The sequence below is a fragment of the Penaeus chinensis genome, chromosome 31 (assembly GCF_019202785.1).
Source record: "Penaeus chinensis breed Huanghai No. 1 chromosome 31, ASM1920278v2, whole genome shotgun sequence".
NCBI classification, from domain to species: domain Eukaryota; kingdom Metazoa; phylum Arthropoda; class Malacostraca; order Decapoda; family Penaeidae; genus Penaeus; species Penaeus chinensis.
In genome coordinates, this window is record NC_061849.1 from 19845804 (window position 1) to 19869129 (window position 23326).

At 40.9% G+C, this 23326-nt stretch overlaps 1 protein-coding gene across 2 annotated transcripts in view; it reads left to right on the plus strand.

The window, feature by feature from the left end:
* The window catches only part of LOC125041960 (cyclin-dependent kinase inhibitor 3-like), a 35140-nt gene extending 20124 nt beyond the window's left edge, over window positions 1-15016 (plus strand). Inside the window, exons 3-6 of one of the 2 annotated variants that reach the window (XM_047637397.1) lie at window positions 4986-5086; window positions 5550-5772; window positions 9054-9189; window positions 13563-15016. In XM_047637397.1, coding sequence (XP_047493353.1) covers window positions 4986-5086; window positions 5550-5772; window positions 9054-9189; window positions 13563-13643 — 541 coding nt within the window. In that variant the 3' untranslated portion in view covers window positions 13644-15016. The remainder of the gene's footprint in view (window positions 1-4985; window positions 5087-5549; window positions 5773-9053; window positions 9190-13562) is intronic. The other variant, XM_047637398.1, reaches the window with a different exon arrangement.
* Window positions 15017-23326: the final 8310 nt, after the last annotated feature.

The following is a 23326-nucleotide window of genomic DNA, read 5'->3' on the forward strand; positions in this document are numbered from 1 at the left end:
AAAACTTAGGTGGATATCAGAAAAAAGACAAAAAAAAGAAAGAAAAAAAGACGGGACTCGCACAAAAAACGCAAGAAATCACAATATAAAATGGACAGACGATCAACAATATACCCTATTTTTTTCACCCTCAAATGGGTGTCTTACATTTAGCGAAAATTAGGATGGGTAAATATACTGTTCCTTTTCTAAACTTTAATTAGAAGGCCCCTGCATTTCAGTCCCAAAGCACATAAAGTACACTTATATAACTGAATTATTATGGTTATTTCCTCTTCATAGTAAGGTTCACATCTATATGATGGACTTCAAAACGTTCGCGGAAAAAGGACAGTATGGAAAAACGGTTTCAGTTCTGATGTTTATTTTTCAACATATGCTCCTTTAAGTTTAATGCACTTCAGCAAACGCTGATACCAGCGATGCGATATTACCTACATTTAAGGGTTCATGTTTAAACACGTTATAACACGGTACAAGAATGTTCAGGTGTATTGAAATCAAAATCCTCCCATATGATTTTTAATTATGGACTTTTTCATGAACTTTTTGAAGCCCCCTTGTATATGAATTTGTGGGCACGATCATCTAACACACCCGCTACTTCTTCCATGAGAAACTACTGTCTTGCACTGGTCACTAGCACTTGATCTTTCTGTAGGCCTTAATGTAGCCACACTATCACCCTTATGTCAACACATCTTCAGTTCCACGTCCCTGACACAACACTGTAACCACAAGCTTTCTGTCTGCTCCAGTCCTCTTGGTCTGCTCACTCTCGTCCCAGGAGCGTCTGCTGGATCCTCTGCTCTGTGTTTACCAGAGCTATGACGGGGTCTCTAGCACTGCTCAAGCAGGCATATCAGCAGGGACTTTCCTTAGTGACCACATTATCACCCTCTCCTTTTCTTTTCTTTGTCACTCTTCCTCTTTCTCCAACTCTGTCTAGGCTACACTAATTCTTCCTTCAGCCTCGCTGGGGTCATCCCACCCAACCCTTACACCTTCATTTCAACCAACTGCACCAAAATACGAGCTCAAAAGCTCAGGCCAAAGCTGCCACGAGTTCAGCCCCTCGTCTCCCCTCTTTTTTTCCCTTTGTCCTCCCATAGTGTTCTTGTTATTTGGGATTACGCTATGTGAATGGTTCATGCGTGTAGCACTGCATTCTTGTCAAATTTGGATTATGTGAATGGTTTGTGCATGTAGTATTGCCTCCCTCCTTAGATGGAACAGTCTCTGTTCCTTCCATCGGAACCATCACAGTCTCACGAGGGTTAGGTTCCTCTTCCTTCACACTTTCTTTCAGCAAGTAATACTTAATCGTAGTTGAATTGTCAGGGTCTTGCACTTTCCCTTTGCTCTTGATTAGCCACTTTTGTCGCTCCTTCCACCAGCCCAATAACACCTCTCAATCCTAATTTCCTTCTTTAGCCACTTTTCTCCAGCATTTATGTCCTGTAGTGTTTCTTGCTCTGTCTCTGCCAGCTATGACCAATTTGGCAGAGCATTCTTCTCTATCTCTCTCAGCATGCATGCATCCTCAAATAGGGCTTGTGTGTCCTTTTATAATTGTGCAACTTTCCCAGTATGAACATCTCTTAGTCCCTTAACCAAACACTCCTATACTTGGCCCCACCATCTGCGAGAATGAGTGCCTATATAACATGGCTCTGCCCTACGTAACTCCTCCAAGTCTTTCTCTAACACATATTCCTTGAACCTTGTGGGGGGTTTGTGGGCTTGAGGCTGTCTTGGTGACACTGTAGTAATGGGCACTTCGAATTTGGGTAATCTTTTCCTCAATGCAGGGGCTTTATGGGGAGTTGTGGAGTGGATTAGGTCTCGTTCGCGACTGATGATCTTTCTCTCCACTTGCTGCCTTCACCTGCACGCTCTTATTATTTAGTGTATCTGGTTCTTCCGTCATCCAACTTGGTGGCCCATAAACTTTATCCTCTTCCACCTGTAGTGTTACTTTCTCCATGAGGCTCTCTTCTATCATGCCCCCATGTGTACTCTCCAGGTCCATGATATTTGATCAACCAAACAGAATGCATCAGCTTGCTCTTGCTCTCCCCCCTTGGTGGATCTGTATGTTCACCTCATTCAGGTCCTTCCCAGTCACTCTGTAACTTGGGTGAGAGCCCTTTTTTCTTTCTTGAGTTATGCAGCCAAACCCTGTCTCCTAACTGGAAGGATTCATCCCTTAGCTTTCGCTTTGTGTTCCCACAGCCATTTTTGTCTCACTAGGTTGGGACACTAACTCCACTTCTTCACACTCACCCAGCAGCATACCAGCTTTCAGGATCATTACTAGCACCATTACCTTACTGTCTGCTCCTGACACTAAACTCCTTCCCACAGTTACTCCTACAGGAGTGTAAACACTCAAATGGTTCAACCAAGCCATAATTTCCCACCAATTTCTGAGTTAGCATACAGGTTACACCTACCTCTTGACCTGGTTCAACTCTTACATCCTGTGAAAAAGCATGTATACCTAGGGGAACAAAAGGAATCGCATCTGGTAGCTGTAGGTCACCAGTACATCACCACCGACCTTAGCCAGAAAGTCGAGCCCAAGTAGGCACTAGTCTGTTTTATCTACTATCACGGGGAAATATATTTTGTACCCTCCTATTTTTATAGTCACTTTCACTGGATCTCACAATGGACTGAGCTCCCCTGTAGGGCCACATAAGGGATTAGGGTGCTTTGGTAATTCCTTGAAGATTCCCTTCCTCACAAATGCCCTCTCAGTACCAGGGTCCACAACCATTTCACACTGCTTTCCATCAATACTCCCTAGCACTATTACCATCATCTTTTCTTTCTTTACTCGTAGTCTTCCCCTAATGGCTTGTACAGTAGTGTCTTCAATGAGGGCACGGATTTTTCCTCATCCTCTTTGCTGCTTTCCTCTCTTGCTTCCTGCCGTAGCTAAGCTGTAACTTTTGTGGAGGCTTGTTGGATGCTTAACCTGCGACCTCTGGGGTAACTGACCTGCCATACCTTGGGGGTGATTGTCGATCTTGCTGGCGAGAACCCCCTACACCTCCCAGCTCCTTTCAGTTTCCTGTAGGACTTCAACTGCTAAATGACCCTCCTTGCCGCACCTATAGCAACATCGTCGGGGACACTGGCCAGCAGAGTTCCCCTTCTCCTAAACACACTGAAGTGGTACTGGTCTGATGGGCTCTGACTGACCATTCCCTTTGAGGCAAAAAACCCTCTACACTTTTCTCTTGTATGCTGCCCCCTGCTGGTCCATGCCTCCCACTCCAGTGGGAGGCATGCCTCGGAGAGAGTCCTTGGGCATTCCTGTTGCACATACGCATGATCCAGTACATCAATAAAAGCTTGAAGAGCTAGAACAACCAGCCACACTTCTGGCATCCCGAGGTGTACCCTCCTCACCAACCTTTCCACATTATTGGATAATTTTTGAAGTGACTCTCCTTCCTTCCCGCACCGGCATTTCAGCTGAGCATGATACTACTCTTTCCTGGGAGCTTTAGTAAGCAGTCTTCAGCTCACTAAAGCTCCTGCACTGTTCCGGTGGAAGGCCTTCTTGCACCTCTCTTGCTTTATCATGCAGGATTGCTGGAACCTGCATTGCATGCTGGTCATCATCCCATCCACTCCCATCAGCTACCATTTTGAACTGTGTCATATACTGTGTGAAAGAATCACTGCCATTGAATGTTGGCAGTTTCAAACAAACAAAATCTTGAGGGGCATGCTTCTAGGGCGAAAGATGGTTGGTCCAGCTGGTGTTGAAAATGCTAGAAGTAGCAGGAACAGTGAGCAGTTAGCCTACTCAGCTGCTCCATCATCTTCCGGCACATCTCTTGCTGAGCTGACATCTGACTCTTGACCACCTCTCCTGTTCTTGCTGGTGTCTTGTCAGTGCTTCGACTTGCTGCTATAGACTGCCTCTGGTTGCATCCACTGTAGTGAATGACCCATCCTACTGCACCTGCATCTGCTCACTGACTGCAGTCTCTCTGTCCTCTACTCTGGCCTGTGGCTCTGTGTCACTCATCTTCATCTAATCTACATGCTATCCACACAATCCCACTCCTGACACCAGTGAGACACTGGGCGGATAATGTGGAAAGAATGGATGAATTTAGTGTTCCTCTTCTAAATTTTAATTTGAGGAACCTCTATAAATTACATACTGGCACCTTCATTTCAGGTCCAAAACACAAAGTACACAAACATAATGGAACTAATGTAGCCACACTATCACTCGTGTCAACACACACTCAGTTCTGCATCCCTGACACAACACTGTAACCACAAACATTTTGTTTCCTCCAGTCCTCTTGGTCTGCTTACTTTTGTCCCAGGAGCGTCTGCTGGATCCTCTGCTCTGCATTTTGCAGGTCACTGCTATGGCGGGAACGTCAGCAGCACTGCTCAAGCAAACACATCAGCAAGGACTTTCCTTGATGACCATATTATCCCCTTCACTCTTCCTCTTTCTCGACCTCCGTTTAGGCTACACTAATTCTTCCTTCAGTCCTGCTGGGTCATCCCACCCAACCCTTCCACCTGCATTCCAACTAACTGTGCCAAAATAGCTCAGGCCGAAGCTGCCACGTTCAGCCCCCAGTCTCCCCTCGCTCTTCCTCTCATTTTTTCCCCTTTGTCCTCCCATAGCATTCTTGTCAATTGGGATTATGCTATGCGAGTGGTTCATGCGTGTAGGACTGCATTCTTGTCATATTCGAATTACACTATGAGAATGGGTCATGCATGTAGCAATAGATATATATATATTTATATATATATGTATATATACATATATGTATATGTATATATATATTTATTTCATATATTTATTTATTATTTAATTCTGTAGTTCCTGTTTTTTGTTTCTTATTAACTAATTAATTCATTATTTTGTTGTTTATATAGTGATTGATCCTCCCATTATATGTTTCTTTTGTTACAATTTGATTTCTCTTTTGAAGGTTAGATATGTCATTCATGGGTTGCCCTGAAAGTGTAGCCCTCAGTGGTCTGCCAGGATGCTGCTTCAGAAATATCTTCCAGAACCTTAGCACAGATCTTGGTACGTTTTAAAGATTTGAAGTTAGTTGAATTACGTATTTAAATGTGTCGCCAACATTATCTCAGTGTGCTGTGTGGTGCAGCGGTAGCGTTCTCGTCTAGCAATCTTGCTGACCTGCGTTCGAATCCCTCGCCGCCAGTGGATGGTAACCCCGGCCATTCCTTGCACACAGGGGATAGTTTAGAATCAAAATGAAACAGACAGTATGTCACACCAAGAATATCCATTGTTACAAATGGAATCAAAACTAAACTTAAACTATCCGTTTAGTTGTTTGTGACATGCTTTTTGCTTAGGGGCTTGTTTTCTATGCAGCTTTGCTTGGTTTAATTTGGAAACTGTGGTTAACTTTTGTAATGCTATATTATTATTATTTGTTGTACACATTCTTCCAAGACAACTCCCATTAGCAGTATACATGGATTTGAAGTCAGATGAATTTTAAACTTATATTTTCTTTCAGATAATATTGAAGAAAGAAGAATAACAGATATAGTAACATTAGTCACAAAGGGTGAGCTCAGGAAGTACCGTGTTCCTGACCTGATCAGTGAATATGAAATTAGAGGAATACGTGTCTACCATTACCCATTCCTTGATGGAACTGCCCCATCCATTGACATTGTTATGGCCATTATTGATTGTATCAGGCAAGTCCTCGAAGAGAAACGGAAGGTTTTAGTACAGTAAGTATTGAAATATATCTATATTATCAATATTGACATGATTTTATAATTCTTTTAGGTGGTACTGTCTAATTAAGCCTACACTAACAGGCAAATTTTTGGCCAAGCTAGGGGAGGACCAGAACTTGAGTGATTGTTTGGCAATCAGGATGTAAACTCTTGAAATATTGAGACATCACCTGTCCTTTACTATGAAGTGATACCCCCCCCACCCCTCACAGCAACAACAGGCACTGGATTGGGGGGGATATTTATTTAGTTTGTGATAGTAAAGGGAAAATGCAATCAATTCCTCTAATAGTATGTATGTACAGCCAACAATATTTCACCTGAAAGTAATACATTCTACATCCTAAACAAGAAAATTCTTAACAGAGTAGCACTGCTTTTTAAACTTACTGGCAATGGGTGATATCCAATCACAGCAATGGACAGGTGATATCTCAAAATGGCATGAGTTCTTATAACCCATCCATTATCTGTCACCAAGAGACTTTTCTTGTACATCCTCATATATATACAATTCCCAATTATCATTTTGTCTCTTCCTCACACTCCCTCTATGTCTTGTCAGTAGATATCCATCAGAAAACACCTTATGTTATTCCTTCTTTTTCAAAGTTCTGTCATCTGCACAGTTATTCATATCTTTGCCATTAGATCACAAATATTTAATTCTACTTCAACCCATTGACTTATTGCCTTTAAAACTTTACTTTCCCACCTCTAGCAACCTTTCCTCATAGTAGGTGATTTCAAATGCCACCAAACTCTTTGGGATGATTCCACCACCACCACCTGTGGCTGATCCTTAGAATGCTTCCTTACCACAGCCAAATTTATTTTTCTTAATTCAGATCTTCCCACACACACTGACATGCGCAGACAATCATTTTCATGCCTTGACCTCTCTCAATTTTAGACCACTTTCCAATTCTCGTTTCTCCTACTTCATATGCCCCACTTCCTAATCCCCCACGATGGTGCCTTGATAAAGCAGACTGGCATACTTTTATTACATTCTTTACTATTCCTTTCCCCCCATCCTCCTTCTCATCTATTCCATATATGCTACAATGTTTCACAGCTACAATCGAGTACATCCATTCCCAGAACCTCCCGAACTGTAAATTACTTTTTCAGCCAGTGAAATAGTCATTTACTCTCGCCTTTCTCCACACTTTTCTTCCATTAAGACCACCAGAGAACACACTCCCATCACACTCACCCTGTCCTCTGATGAGTCCTAAAATGCTCCTTTTTCTTTCTCTGAACTTTATGCTACCTTACAGTTATGCTGCAACACCCATAAGGCCCTGACGATATTCTTTATTGTATGCTCTGACATCTTCCGTCTTCCTCTCTATCCTTCCTGTTAACTATGTTCAACCACATTTGGATGACAGGAAATTTTCCCTCTCTCTCCAAACTCATTTTCCAGGTCAAAATTGCCTCTTCCAAATCATCTCATTTCGAAGCTGTCTTGCAAGGGATTGTGCTTAGCACTAGCATATTCCTTTTTGCTGTTAATAATTTTTTTTTCATATCTATAGCCAGGGGCCTGGTCATCACTATATGTAGCTGATTTAACCATTTTTGTCTCTGGCCCATTCATACCTTACCTTCTGCCGACTTCTCTAGTCCGTAATATCATCAGTAACTTCCTGGGCCACTAATCATGGCATTCACTTTTCTACCTCCAAATTCTTCTTCATCCTTTTCTCTCCCACACGTGTAGGTCCCCAACCTTTACTCTTCTTATATGTTGTTCTGGCAAGTTCCTTGGCGTTATTTATTTACTCCAAACTACGAGCGAGACCATATCTTTTCTATAAAAGAAAAAGCTTGCCACCACCTCTGAATCTTACAGATTCTCTTCAAAGCCCTCCTCCATCTTCATGTTACTCTGATCCTCTCCACTCTTGATTATGGATTCCATATATATTCTTTTGCCTCTTCCTCCTCTTGTTCATCCTGATTACAGCAAACCCCTGTGGTCTTCTCTTAGCCCTAGGTGCCTTATGCTGTGCCATTTCTCTCTTGATGAGGTGCCCTTGTCTCCAGTGCCTGCTTCGATTAACTTTCGCTCACCAGACTAACTATCCCTTGATCCCCCTTTTGTCCTTCTCACCCATTTTCTTGACTATGTCTCCACTCCTTCCAGTATCCATGTTTACACTAATGGCTCCAAATCCATCTCTAGTGTTGGTTTTGCATTAGTTTTCCCAACTTGTACATTCAAATATCCCCTCCCTCTGAGTGCAGTGTCCTTATTACAGAACTATATACATACCCTTTTCCTTTACTACACATACTTGCTCCCTTCCTCCTCTTTCACTATTTTTACTGACTTTCATAACTCACTATCTCTCATAAAATCTTTGCATTCGACCAACCCCCTTGTCTGTAAGATTCAGGACTGGTTGTTCTACCTGTCTATACGTTACAAATCAGTTTTGCTGGGTGCCCAGCCATATCGGAATCCCTGGCAATGAACTAGCAGATACTTTAGTATGCTCCACCACTATGTTCACACCACACCAACACTATGATGTGAGCCTGGTCGTAGGGGTTAAGACTTTCCTTTATGCCAGATGACAATCTTTCTGGTAAAATCTTCTCACCAATTAATTAGTTACTGTAACTCTATCAATCTCCTCCTGGTCAGCCTCATATCATCAGAACAGACAATGGGAGACAGCTCTTGCTCATTTAACTATTAGCTACACCCGCTTTATGCACTCCTATCTCCTGTCACATTCTGATCCGCTCCTATGATTCCAATCTGTTAAGCATCCTTATGGAATCCCTTTCTGCTTTGAGAACATGTTTTCCGTCCTCAGATGCATACATATCCTTTTCTTGATCTAATTCCTTCTTTGCTCTCTCTATCTTTACCTTTCCAATACCATTCTACAGCTGTATGACTGTTGACATATAGCACCTAATCATTAATTCACCCCCTTTGCTACTCTTTCTGATACTATGCCTTCTTATAGTGCTATATGCTTTTAATATTAAGCACATTTATTTTGCATTTTAATCAATAATAATTAACCATTAACCATAAAAAATCTATTGTTGCATAAAACCGAAAATGGAGAATGAAATGAACTATTGTCTTAGAAATAAAAAGAGGGTGAAAAGAATAGAAGGCTAGAAAACCGAAATTAATTTGAAATTATATGAAGTAGATTTTTTTAAATTAAATTTTGGACCTGCAAAAAATATAAAGGAAAATCTAAACCATTTTGTGACATCTCTTTTGCTTTTCTTCACAGTTGCATGGGTGGCTTGGGCAGAGCTTGTGTGGTAGCATCTTGCCTCCTACAATACTTTGATAATTCTGTGACACCAGACCAGACAATATTTTTGCTCAGGGACCTCAGGGGGGCATGTGCAGTGCAAACTGTTAAGGTGAGTTTCATACAGTTGCCCAGTAATGCCATATTCTTATTTGAAGTTTTTGTGTGCTGATTGCACTATCTGCTTTATTGTTGCATATGAGAATATCATACTGTGCAATAAAAGTGCTCCAAAATAATAAAGAAAAAAAATAATTAAAGGAAAGGTATCATGTACCTTAAATTTTGTTTTGTCAGACTACAGACCTGCTAACCTCATGTCTATACATATATATATATATATATATATATATATATATATATATATATATATATACGTACACACACACACACACACACACACACACACACACACACACACACACACACACACACACACACACACACACACACACACACACATACACACACACACACACACACACACACACACACACACACACACACACACACACACACACACACACACACACACACATATATTATGCATATATATATATGTATTGAATGTTTGTAGATATATTAAGGATTGATATATATGTATGTACACACACACACACACACACACACGCACACACGCACACACGCACACACGCACACACGCACAGGCACAGGCACAGGCACAGGCACAGGCACAGGCACAGGCACAGGCACAGGCACACGCACAGGCACACGCACACGCAAATGCACACGCACACGCACATGCACACATGTACACACGCACACACGCACACACGCACACACTCACACACGCACACACACACACACACACACACACACACACACACACACACACACACACACACACACACACACACACACACACACACACACACAGACACACACACACACACACACACACACACACACACACACACACACACACACACACACACACACACACACACACACACACACACAGATAAATATATGTGTGCAATAAAATAATGTTGTAACTAAGGTAAGTGGAGTAGTAGTGGATATTACAGAAAATCTGTAGAACTCAGACATTGGATAGTCACTGGAAAATTGACTTCAGTTCACTTCCTTGCTGCCTCTGAGAAAGTGTCAGGAAAGAAAGAAGCAGCCAGCATTGTGAGGCATCATGAACAGAGCTTGACTGCCTAGAAAACATTTGACAAAATGAAGGAACTCTTCTTTGATGAGTGAAATGGGGAACCCTTTTTATGAAGATTCATCTGATCTGCTGATGCTTGACACAAAGGTACCAATTGCTGCAGTAATTGTTAGTACTCATCAGACAAGAGGCAAGGCTTAGTTAAAAACATTCATGGAAGATCTTTGGATGCAGATGAGAATCCATATTTTCTAGTCAAGGAGAATCACACTACATTCTTCAAGTGTCATCCATTGCCCATCATTTCAAAGGAAAAGGTATCGTCACTGAAGGAAGATTGTCAGCTCTTTTTAAGGGTTGTGAATTCATATCAAAGTATAGAATGCGCCTTGAAAAATTCTTCCAACTTGAAAATCAGGCTGCTCCAGAACGACAACAGAAGTCATAGTCATTGATGGCTCAGCAATGATTAATGTACTGTCTCCATGTACCTCAAAGATATTTGATGACTATGTTAGAGAAAAGGTCTGTACTAAGTCTTACTGAACCACCTGTGGGAGGGTTGATGTTGTGTTTGACCTCTCTACCAGAATAGTCTTATGTCTGAGACATGCTACAAGAAAGATGAACAAGATAGAGGTGTTCCTGTTATCTGCAGACTGAATTAAAGATATGGATAATGCTGATAGTATCATTGTGACAAAGAATGAGGATGCTGTCTGTAACAAAACAAGGGACCTTTCACGAGTCTCTCCATGTCAACAAGAGGAGGCAAACACAAGATATCATATGTACACCAAAGAGGCCTATCTGGAAATGTACAAAACAGTGATCAAGGCCAATGACACAGCTGTGGTTGTCAGAGCTGTTTCTGCCTTTTCTTCACTAGAGGAACTTGGTCTTTTGAAACTGTGGGTCATTTATAGCTGAAGACCCAATGCCAAATAGATTGCAATCCATGATATAGTGTCTGCCATGGGACCTGCAAAATCAAAAGCATTGTTGTTCTTTTGTGCCTTCACCGAGTGTAATGTCATCTTTTTGTTCTTGAAAGGTTTGTTTGGGCTGAAACAACTGACCCTCAGCCAGACATCAATCTCTTTCTGAATATGGATTGATCAAAATTGGGCCAATATTCTCAAGTTTTACAGGCAGAAGTCATCTTGAAATATGGCTGCCATCTTGAGGTAGTTACCTATAGAGAATATTCCTGTCATTTTTTATGCTTGTATCACCATTTGAAGTGTTTTTCGATTATCTGCTCTACTGTGTGTGTGTGTGTGTGTGTGTGTGTGTGTGTGTGTGTGTGTGTGTGTGTGTGTGTGTGTGTGTGTGTGTGTGTGTGTGGTGTGTGTGTGTGTGTGTGTGTGTGTGTGTGTGTGTGTGTGTGTGTGTGTGTGTGTGTGTGTGTGTGTGTGTGTGTGTGTGTGTGTGTGTGTGTGTGTGTTTGCTTGTTTGTGTGTGTCTGTGTGTACATATATGTGTATATAAATGTATGTATATATATGTATGTATATACATGTATGTATATCTATATAGATAAATGTATATATATATTTATATATACACACACAGACATATATACATACATACATGTGTATATATATATATATATATATATATATATATATATATATATATATATATTTATATATACACACGCAGACATATATACATACCATACATACATGTATATATATTTATATACACACACACAGACATATATACATACATACATGTATATATATTTACATAAACACATACACAGACACAGACACACACACAGACACATATACATACATACATGTATATATATTTACATAAACACATACACAGACACAGACACACACACAGACACAGACACAGACACAGACACACACACAGACACACACACAGACACACACACACACACACACACACACACACACACACACACACACACACACACACACACACACACACACACACACACACACACACACACACACACACACACACACACACACACACACACACACACACACACACACACACACACACACACACACACACACACACACACACACACACATGGAGCTAGTGAGATCCTTGTTGCACACTCCTTTTAGTGGATTGTGTGAGATGGTTAGTTTGGTACGGGCCTCTGGTTTTATACCTGGAGTTGCCTTGGGTTCGAGTCCTGGTCAGGGAGAGTTGGTATTTATTGATATCAGTGCCGCATTGCATTATTCCATTTTTCATAGATATACCTCAGTACATCTGAATTAGGATTTGAATTGCTAAATCAATTTCCACTGAGTGCCCATATCCATGGGGAGAGCCCATGGGGAGTGTATGTAAAACTTTGCTATCATTACTCTAGTATTAATAGTTAATATATATGGAGCTAGTTAGATCCTAGTGGGTCATGTGGCATGTTTGGTTTAATACTGGTCCTCAGCATCATACCTGCAGTGACTGAGGCCCAATCAGGGAGGGTTGTTATTTAATGATATCAATGCGGCATTGCATTATTCCATCTTTCTTAAATATACCTCACTACATCAGACTTAAGATTTAAATTGCTAAATCAGTTTCCACTGAGTGCCAATACCGAGTATGAGAAGATAGGTAATGTCTATGGAGCTAGTGAGATCCTAGTTGCTCTCTACTTTTAATGGGTCATCTGGCATGGTTGGTTTAGTACTGGCCCTCTGGTTTCATACCTGGAGTGACTTGGGTTCAAGTCCTGGTCAGGGAGGGTTGTTATTTATATGTTTGTGTGTGTATGTATTATATATATATATATATATATATATATATATATATATATATATAATATGTATGTATGTATGTATGTATGTATGTATGTATGTATGTATGTATGTATGTATGTATGTATGTATGTATCTGGATTAATAGATCATCCATTTCAGTTAATTATTCATATGAAAGAGGAACTTGTGAAGTGTTTAAAACCTTACGGTTTTGTTATATTTCTTATTTTGGCTGTTTTCCTTTATTATTTACACATTACTATGTTTGTGCTTATGTTCATATATATGTATATATAGACATGGGACAACAATAACATTGTTATTCTATGATTATGCCATCTTGTGAACCAAGTGAAAACTGCCTGACACATGACATGCGCAACCTTAGTCTGAAATCACTGTGTCATGTGTCACTTGCCACTAGCCACGAGTAATTTTCCACGTGCGACGTGCCACTTTGGTGTGAAAGCTGCTTGGCACAAGCACGAAGGCTAACACTCACACTCACACTCACGCTAACACACATAGGCCCTCACATGTGTAAACATACATTCAGAAAAAAATACTGACCTTAGTTTAAATATTTTTCAGCAATATAATTTCATTCAAGATTTTCGAAGCCTTTGTGAGAAGTGGATGGACGAGGACATCGACAGGTCTGTGTCTCGCTGACAGTTTGGAAGCAAAGGCTTGGCACCAGGAGATTTGGGGTCGTAGAAAAGTCGTCATGATGTTTCACACCATGCTACAAGAAGGGTAAAGGGAGTGTGCAAAATAGCAGTGAGAATAACAAGAACAGCAACGACAACAGCAACGACATCAACAGTTGATTGAAATGTGGACTTAATTGACATTTTTATTGATCAGTACATTAGTATCTTTTCAGAGGACCCAACCATTATGGTTTGTGAATTTTAGAATGTATCATATCAAGAAAAGTAATGCTTTGATAATCTTCACTTCATATCTGCTCACTTGTTGAATGATATTTATTGTTGATGGATTTCAATTGTATCTTATTTTGAAATAATTTTAATTCAGCTGGGTAAGATGAATTGATTGACTTTTTAAATTTTCATCCATAGGGATTTGAACAAAAGTTACTCAATTTACTGCAGTACATTTAAACTCATATAGCTAAGATATATGTATAGCAGGAAATAGCACAACTGTGACAGCTTACTATTCACAAAATAGGGCAGATAAGTGTAGAAACTTTTACATATTGTATTGTGATGATAATAATCTGCATATCATGGTTAAAATGTTCTGTAATAAATTCACTTAAGCATTTTTAAAATAGCCTGTATATGCCAAAAATCAGCCCTCACATGTGTTTTAGTGATATTTTCAGATTTAAAAAAAATTAAAAAAGGCATATTCTTGTTAATCTAGTCCAAGTAAAGTTTATATATATTTTTTCCTCATCATTATAATTGTCATAGTTAACAAGAAAATATTTTCTTCTTTTTATCATTCTCAAGTTTCTAAAGGTTTCAGGTTTTTGTTGGATGTTTAATTTTTTTTTTATAATTTAATATTTTTTTATGTTTTTTTATGGATTATTTTTGGAATAGATAGTATGTTATGTAAATTAAAAAAAAGAGAAAGCATTTCTAATAATTAAATGTTGATACTTTATTTTCGTGGCATTGTATGTGTCTTTTGTTATATTTTCAGTGTTGGAATTTTAATTAATGATAAAACATTATTTGCATTTGAAACCCGTTCCTTAAGAAAGAAATATGAAAGCAAATGTACAAAGTGTAGAGATTAAGATTTCATTATTATATGAGAAAAAAATACCCCAGCACATGTAGTGAAAATCTGTTATTTTATTATACTGTTTTTCTCATAGAAGAATTTATGTTAACCTTTATTTATGTAAAGCTGAAGCAAAGTCAGCCCTCTGTGGTTTTTGGGATATTATTTGGATATATTTTAACTTTTTATCTTTTTATTTATTTATTTATTTTTTTTGTGGGTCCATGAAATATAGCCATATTTGAAGGGATTTCATGAATACCCCTGTTATTGTTATTTGTGATAGGTTTCTTATGAATAAAGAAATCCATAAAAAATCACACTCATTTACCATACTAGTTTAAAAAGTAAATTTTCTGTTGGTGTCAAAAAAACAATACAGACATTAGAAGCACAGTGATAAAGTAATAAACATAACTGTTTGATTAGCAAAATGATAAACAGGCACTATCCACATGACATAACCCGGTGCCTGAACTCTTAGGGTATGAAAGAATGAAAGAAAGCCTCTGCGTCAATCCTAAATGGCCTTTGGGAGCAATGGTATGGTATTTCCTTGGTTAATTTGTAGTGGACCACCTATGTACGTCCCCCGCCGTCCCCTATATATCCTTCAGTGCCTCCCCCCCCCCCCATATGAGATGAAGGACCGCGTCCATCCTCGCTCCATGGAGGAGGTTGCAGCCTCAGACGCCTCCTAGACCGCCCAAATTCCCTGAATTTACCTCCCAGGGGCGCGGTGAGGAAGCTGCAGCAACAGAAAATGGGAAGCCCACCTGGAGCGACTCATCTGCGCGGCCTCATTACCCTTTTGTTTGCTTTACTTTTGTTTTAATGTGTTTCAAGTTTTACATCGTGTTTAGACGAACCTTTGCCAGATAATAGAGAGACCACCAAAAAGAAAATGAATTTGAAAAGAAAATTTTAATCTTTATCGATTTTAATTATTATCATTCTATCTGAACTTTATTATATTTTATGTTTTACATTTTTACACTAAACATTTTTAGGAACTTACTTTACTATAATATCCACTTGTGAACGATGGTTCTTTTTTATTTTTAATATTTTATTTCATGAAACTTTTATTTATTTTATGAACAGAACTTTAAGAATATTTTAATTATGACAGTAAGAATTTATGCTGAATTATATACATCAAAAAAAAAAAAAAAAATCAAACAGTAATGAGAACCAAAACTCAGTTTCGTAGGCCGAGGTAACAATGAAAAGTCCCCAGGCCTTCAGGCAGACCGGTTCGGATTCTAGGGCAGTTCCAGTCCTGTCAGTGGTTGTGGTTCAAAGGATAAGGTGGTCTCGGCAATATAAAAGATAAGTAATACAATTGTATTATATATGAGAGAAGGTGGTTCTCATTTTATTTTATGCTTCGTGTTTTACTGTTTTTCTGTGTTTTATGTCTTATGTTTTTTGTGTTTTAGTGTTTGTTTTACTGTGCCGGTGTTTCATAAATGTTCTGTTTTATCTTTGGTTTTACAGAAAAAGAGATAATTTTATAGTACATTTTTGATACGTCCATTCATGTCTAATCATCCACACAGGTCATTACTCAAACTTAAAAATACACTCCTTCATCTCTCCCAACATTCTCCACTCCATCTTATGTGTCTAGCCCTCGCAGCGTTTGGACGTGCTTTGCCTCCAATCCGCCTCACCAAAGCATGTGACCTCGTGGTCCCACAACGTTAGTGAGAAATCTAACTACCAGCCCCGAGTCAAAAGGGGGCAAACCAGGGGGCTTCCCTGGTGCTTCCTTGTGCAGCTAGCACAATCCCTAGAGTGAAAAGGGTGTTATAAGAGGATTATATGGAACACATAGCCTTTGTGATTATTAACTGCTTTTACAGATGCATATATTCTTGTCCAGAGGAGGCATAGCTCAGTGGTAGAGCGCTGGCTTTGTAATTGCAAGGTCCTGGGCTAGTGCCCAGCCGCCCCTTTCAGTCGACTCAGCTGTGAATGAACCCTGGTATGCTGACGTCAGCATGTTGGGGTCAAAGTCGGGGTAGAAAAAAACTGGCCACCCTACCACATCATCCCGCAACTTAGTAAGCTTGTTCTCTACGAACATGACCCTTATGTCCACATGTATATGGGCCCAACTTTGCCTTTTGATATTCTTGTCCACCTTTAATGTACTTTCCGTCACCATATCATGCTTTTCATGATAAGGCGAAGGGATAAACTGGTGCATTACGAGACATTTAAAATAAGAATTTAGGGGCATAGTCGGTGTTTGAATTCAGTTTTATGGTAACAACAGACATTTAGCTGTTGATACAACAGGCCCATATAAATAAGTAGTCAGTCATCAGTTAAAGATGGTTATGCTCTGGTATGGGATAGTATCACAACTTTTGCACTGCATTATAATGGCTGTAGGACAGTGGTTCTTACTTTTTTTACTTCAACGTTTCCTCTAGGGATTTGTTCTTCCCTCCATCACCCCCTTTGCATCTATGAATAAAAATTTCTATCAGATTTCAAAGATCAAAAATATGTTCTCAGCTTGTTATTGACTATGAATTAGTCATATTATTAACCTTCTCATTATTTGAACATGCTTTCGTTAAGAGATTAAAAAATGGAAATTATAAACTCCTCCTATGATGGTGTGCCCCTAGCAAACAGGCCCAGTGTTGGGGAGCTCCCTACTTTGGGTTTCAATCTTTTCGTCATATCCTTTCCCTTTCCTTCTCTTTTTCGGTCCCTTTTATTCAACTCCTTAAGTGTGAAAGCCTTGTTGTACGGCCTAAGGGAGCTATGGGCATGGTTAGTCGTCTATCCTTTAGTCCTCATGGGGAGAGGTGGACTGTTTCCCTTCCCATAAATGTCAGGCTAATCGTAGCCAATAATGAAGATTTCGTACCCTAATTAGAATTATTAGGATCATTGAGGCTTGTCCCTTTATCAGTTAGCCTCCCTGAATGTATCTTAACTGGTTTTCTGACCAATGACTCTCCTTAGATCATGGCTCTGAACACTGATACTGACACTTAGTGTCAACTTGACCTATCTCAAAGCATCCATCCAAGTCATAACTCAATATTCAAAAGAGATCCCTTCCTCTCTCCCATCATCCCTCATCCCATCTACATTATCAGCCTCCTCTTATTTCTACTCTTCATCCTTATTGTCCTCCTCTCCACTGTATTGCCTCAATCAACTGAACTCCCTCATTCTCCTGTCTTCGACCCTCTACTTTTTTCCATACATACAAACCTCTTGAGTTCTCTTTTTAGCCCAAATGGGATCGATTTTTTGTGATTCTCCTTACAGTCCCTTACCCCAACAATACTCTTCTCTTCCAATGAGGTGTCCAAAAACAAGTGGGCAAAGTTTTCTTCTGCAACCATCCCGATCATGCATGCCTTATCACAGTTATATATGATTCCCACTATCAACCCTTGTTGATCCCTCTGGCAAACCTATTTCTGTCCAACCTCTTTTTTCCCTTAATACTTGTAACTGTTTCCATCTCCCCAGCTGATTGTTCTATCTGTGACGAAGATTGGTCAGACTGTGAAAATAACGTATTTTCCTGGCTCACTGATGATAATGTAATATCAGTACGGTTATACTTTTCCCCCCAGAGGCTGCCATAAGTCCTACTCCAATATTGCCAAGTTTACCTTCCATAGCTATAATTTCCCCCATGAGCTCTATATTGGCAGAGAGTCCTGCCATCTGACCGTATCCTCCATAACAATTGGCGTTTTGGCCATGTACTGTCGCTCCACAACCTGCTGCCCTCTATCTGCCCAACCAGGTAAACGACAGTACTGCTCTGCACTATGTGCGTGTGCTATTTGGCCCCAAATGTATTTTATAGGAAGTACCCTGCCTACAAGTCTGAGTCTGAGGTAGCAGTTGTCAGATTCAAACTTGGCCTCACTCCATGCAATACAAGACATGAAACAAGGTTTTCCTCTTCCACCCTGTTCGAGTGCTGTCCTTCGCCCCATTCTTCTCCCTTCTTTCTAAATATTCTCTAGATCTTCCTGCTACCCCTCACCTTTCCACCTCTCCCGGTCAAAAAAAAAAAAAAAAAAAAAAAAAAAAAATCTGAATCCAGATACTCCAATCTCTACCACTTCCATGGAGCCTATCTCTTCTCCTCGCCAACTGCAATGACATTGTAAATGTTCCACCCGATCGTTTCTTACTACATCCTTTTTTTTACACCTACTTCTGCTCCTCAGATGTCTATTTCCTCGGCCCCTCCATAAAAGAAAAGCTCAATTTCTTTCCCACCTTCCCACTTATCTTGTCTCCAGAAACTCTGGAGGACATTCAGGAGAGCACTCCTCTCCCTCATCCACCTTCCAGTCTCTCTACCCCCCTTCCCTATATAACTCCATTTCAAGCCACTATTCTTTGCCACTGGTTCAAAGTTGTTTCAGTTTACTTCTCCTCCCTTCCCAGTGACTTTCAAGCCTTTGAAACCCTACTTATCCAACTCCAACAACCTTTCCTCATAATTGGTGACTTCAACTGTTGCCAAAATCTTTGGGGAGATTCCACCATTACTTCCCATGGCCGTTCCTTGGAATGCATTTTCTCCAACATTGACATTGCCCTTAATTCAGATCTCCTCACCCACTTTGACATATATACTAAATTCTCATCATGTCTTTGCTCCCTTGCCCTCGATTTAGATTTTCAGTGGTCAGTTCTGGACCACTTTCCAATTATCTTTTCTTCTACTTCATATATCCAACTCTCCAATAATTGCTCTGACAGAGCTGACTGGCATACTTTTACCTCTCTCTTCTCCTCCTCTTCCTCTATCATCCTTTTTCTTCACTTCAGACATGCTTCTATATTTCAATCACTGTCCAGAGTGCTAGCTCTACAACCATTCCTTACCTTACACTTCCAAAAGTGTTCCATGGTGGAACTAATTGCACTAAAGCACTTTGGTTGAAGCGTGCGGCTTGGAACAGTTGTTGCTACAAGTAAGATACTGGCAGTCAATTACCAGCCCCATCTCATTTCAAAAGAGCAGAATTTTGAGTGCGGCTACAAGATTTGTTGATGATGTGTGACCGCGCCTTAAGATATTATTTGTGTTGTTCTGATTTCTGCAGAAATGTATTCAACATTAGAAAATAAGAACTAATACTCTTTTATTAAGTTGCCAAAGATACTTTTTATATTTTATATTACAAAAATGTGTAAATCAATATTCATCTGTAAATTGTTTATAGGTAGAAATCAGAGGATGTAAGTCAGATGTAATTCAAGGTGTTTCAACCAATTCCAGCCTAGCAGTTGCTGGTGTAAAGGCGGGCATATTAGTATTTGTCTAAAATGCTACCGTGCATCAAATTTGGACGTCAAAAATCGCATTTGGTTTTACAAGGAAAAAAATTCTAAAAGGGACACCGCGTAAGTGCTTGGAGACAAATTTCCATATGACTATGGATAAGGATTGCACGCGCGCGTGCACGTGTGTGTGTGTGTGTGTCTGTGTGTGTGTGTGTGTGTGTGTGTGTGCGCGTGTGTGCGTGTGCGTGTGCGTGCGTGTTTATGAGTATGCATATACACTATGAATATCGGTGATTTGATATGTATAACCAGTCTCTCTTCATGATGTTTTGAGAAAATACGCCATAACAATGGATAGAGGATTTTATTTATTTTCAATACAGGAGAATGTCACAAACAAATTTGATGGAATAGTCTACATTCCTATACCGTTGGCTTATTTAACATTATATTTAGATCCTTTAACATTTTGATACGTACAGCAAAATACAGCCTTATTTTGTCTTCAGTAACAAAATAAGGTTTATGAGAGGCATTTGTTTCTATTTAGACCACTTGTCTGTAGAAAAACTTAAAACCTACTGTTGAGACTTCATTATGGAAGTAAATCCTGAAGACATCCCCGACGGACTCGTAATGCCTTATGCTTATGGTGTCCTGCAGGACAACCACATTGCTGTCATAGTAAGCGTCACCGGAAGGATTCAGGGCCACGTAACTAGGACGCCACACTCTAAAGACTCTGAAGTAGAGTTTTACTCGCTTTGATGGATCAGACGTCTGAAAAAAAAAGAAAAAGAGTAGATAAGAATAATTAGAACGAGAAAAGTTTGTTCAGAAGTCGTTAATCATTTTTAATTTGCCGTTCCTTACGCCATCTTTTATAGAACAAATAGCACATATTGAAACACCATGTCCTAAGAATGAGATATAGGTAAAAGGTAAAGAAAAAAGGTCAAACTGTCCTATAAGGAAGCAATACTTACAGAATTTGACATTTCACATTCATGTATTTTCCTGTGCGCACGTGTTTATGAATATTGTGTGCTTTCTTCCCACATGACAGTTCAAAGTGCACAGCAGAAATCAATGAATTGTACCAAAAGTTGACTCAAGGTTGGCCCTCTGTAGTTTTTTATGACCACTATCCTAATGTACCTTCTTATCTGTCCTGATACATGGATTGTTGCCTCATTTCTGGCCGGGTTCGAATCTGTCATGGTGCCTAAATCTGCCGGCCATTTATTTGCCACATGCAACAAGACCATCAAATGTTGCAACTGCGAGGGGCAGCATGTCGCTATCAGCGGATCTTGCCCTAAACGCAAGGACATAATAAAGACTAAAAGACAAGCACAAAAACAGAACAACAACCCAACCTACGTCTCAACACTCCGACCCTTACAAACATCCACACCCACCACAAAACGCCCTAACACGATTCCCTCGGGAAACACCATGCCTCTTGCACCTCAATTAACCCAAAACAACACCTTCATACATAACAACATCCCCAAAATACAGACCATATTACACGTAGCTTTAATAGCTGCCAAATGCAAAGCTAAGAAATTCACAAACATACTCCCTACACTACTACAAAAAAACACCGAGGCTAGAGTGGCGACCACCACATCGACCTCAGCCCTGAGGAAGAAGAGGGGGCTACCGCGCTGCCTGTTCCCCCTGGGGACGCAGTTCCCGTCCTCCCGTCAGGGGAAACCTGGGGAGACATGATAGCGTCGGGAATTGGTCCGCCGATTCCCGGGAATTCCATGTCTCCCTCTCCAAGGAGTCCCTCCCGGACCCCGAAGAGACCCAGTCTGGGGCTCGTCTTCGGCCGCATTTCCGTGAGCAGCAAACGCCACGAAAAGTAGGTCACCGTCATCTCGACCTACTCTGAGTGGCATGCTGACAATCGTTCAAGCGAATGTAAGATCGTTTTATAACGCAAAACAAATCTTTTACGACTTCCTAGATCGGGAAAGTCCTGACGTCGTTCTTTTAAACTCTACCTCTATCACTAATTCCTACCCATTCCAGCCACAGGATTCGCCAAGGAGGAACCCTCCACTCTTTTCTCCCAGCGTTGAATTAGCCTTACGAGGCTAATTCAGAGCGACGTGAGGACTATACTGGAAAAGGCTTTCGACGGGGCGCAGCGGGTGGCGCCAAGCTGAACAATCCAAAGAAGCTTACCGTGATCCTTCGATCTCGGAATTTTTTGCCGGGTGAATTAAAGAAATATCCTGGACCCACCCCGCTTCGGCGCCCACCCCTCGTTGCTGCCGCGATGCAATTTGCTTGCTTGCAATTATTCTTTCTTTTACGGAATTTTCGGCATTAGAATAACTCTCTGTGCACCTTCTGGTGAACTGGACCCTATCTTCGGGCTCGTGCTCGGACGTGGGCAGACCTTTACCTCCCGCAGGGGAGGGTGTGTCTGGGGGGCCTTAGCGTGCCTGCCTTACGGTGTGCAGAGAGTTGCCATTCTTTTTGCTAGAGACTGGTATGGCAGACCATCTGATGACTGCCACTCTAGTTTTTCATTTAGGAATGAATAGGCAGGTAGGAGCTCCTCCCTTTCTCAGGCCCTCAGCCTGGTTCTGTCGAAATAGCTGCTGCTAGACAGAACACCGCCTTCCCGTCCCGCCACTGGAACCGCCTCGAAAGTTAGCTTCTCTCCCTCGCTGTGGTGAATCAGCCTTCGGGTAGCTGTTTCTGAGGGCTGAAGAAATTTCCTTTAAAAGGTGCAGGACTCCTCTTCCCTCACTGAGGTGAAACAACCTTTGGGTGGGTGTTTCAGAGGGAAGAGGGATTCACTTTGAAAAGGCACAGGTCCTCTCCTCCCTCACTGTGGTGAAACAACCTTTGGGTGGTCGTTTCAGAGGGATGAGAGGAACCTCTTGGAAGAAGTGCAAGAGCTCCCTCCCTCACTGAGGTGAAGCAACCTTTGGGTGGCTGCTTCAGAGGGATGAGCAAAAGGGTTCCAAACACTGATATCTTGTAGGTGGAAGGGCATCCCCTCTGGTCTCTCGCCAGGGGTTTACACCTACCCACGCGTTTGCCGTGCATGGCATCCTTGTGCATTGTGGTGACGGTAGTCCTGGAGGTTCAGCGATCCCGTGAATGAGTACGCCCTGCGGCTAGCAACACGCCTCTTTGGTCCTCTATTCCAGTAAGACAGGCGGCCTGATCCTGGCCCGGTGGCACTCCGTGAACGCCGTTACAATGGCTATTGGCTGCGTATATCCTCTCATCACTCCTGTTGCTGTTAGACACGGGTTCTAATACTCGGC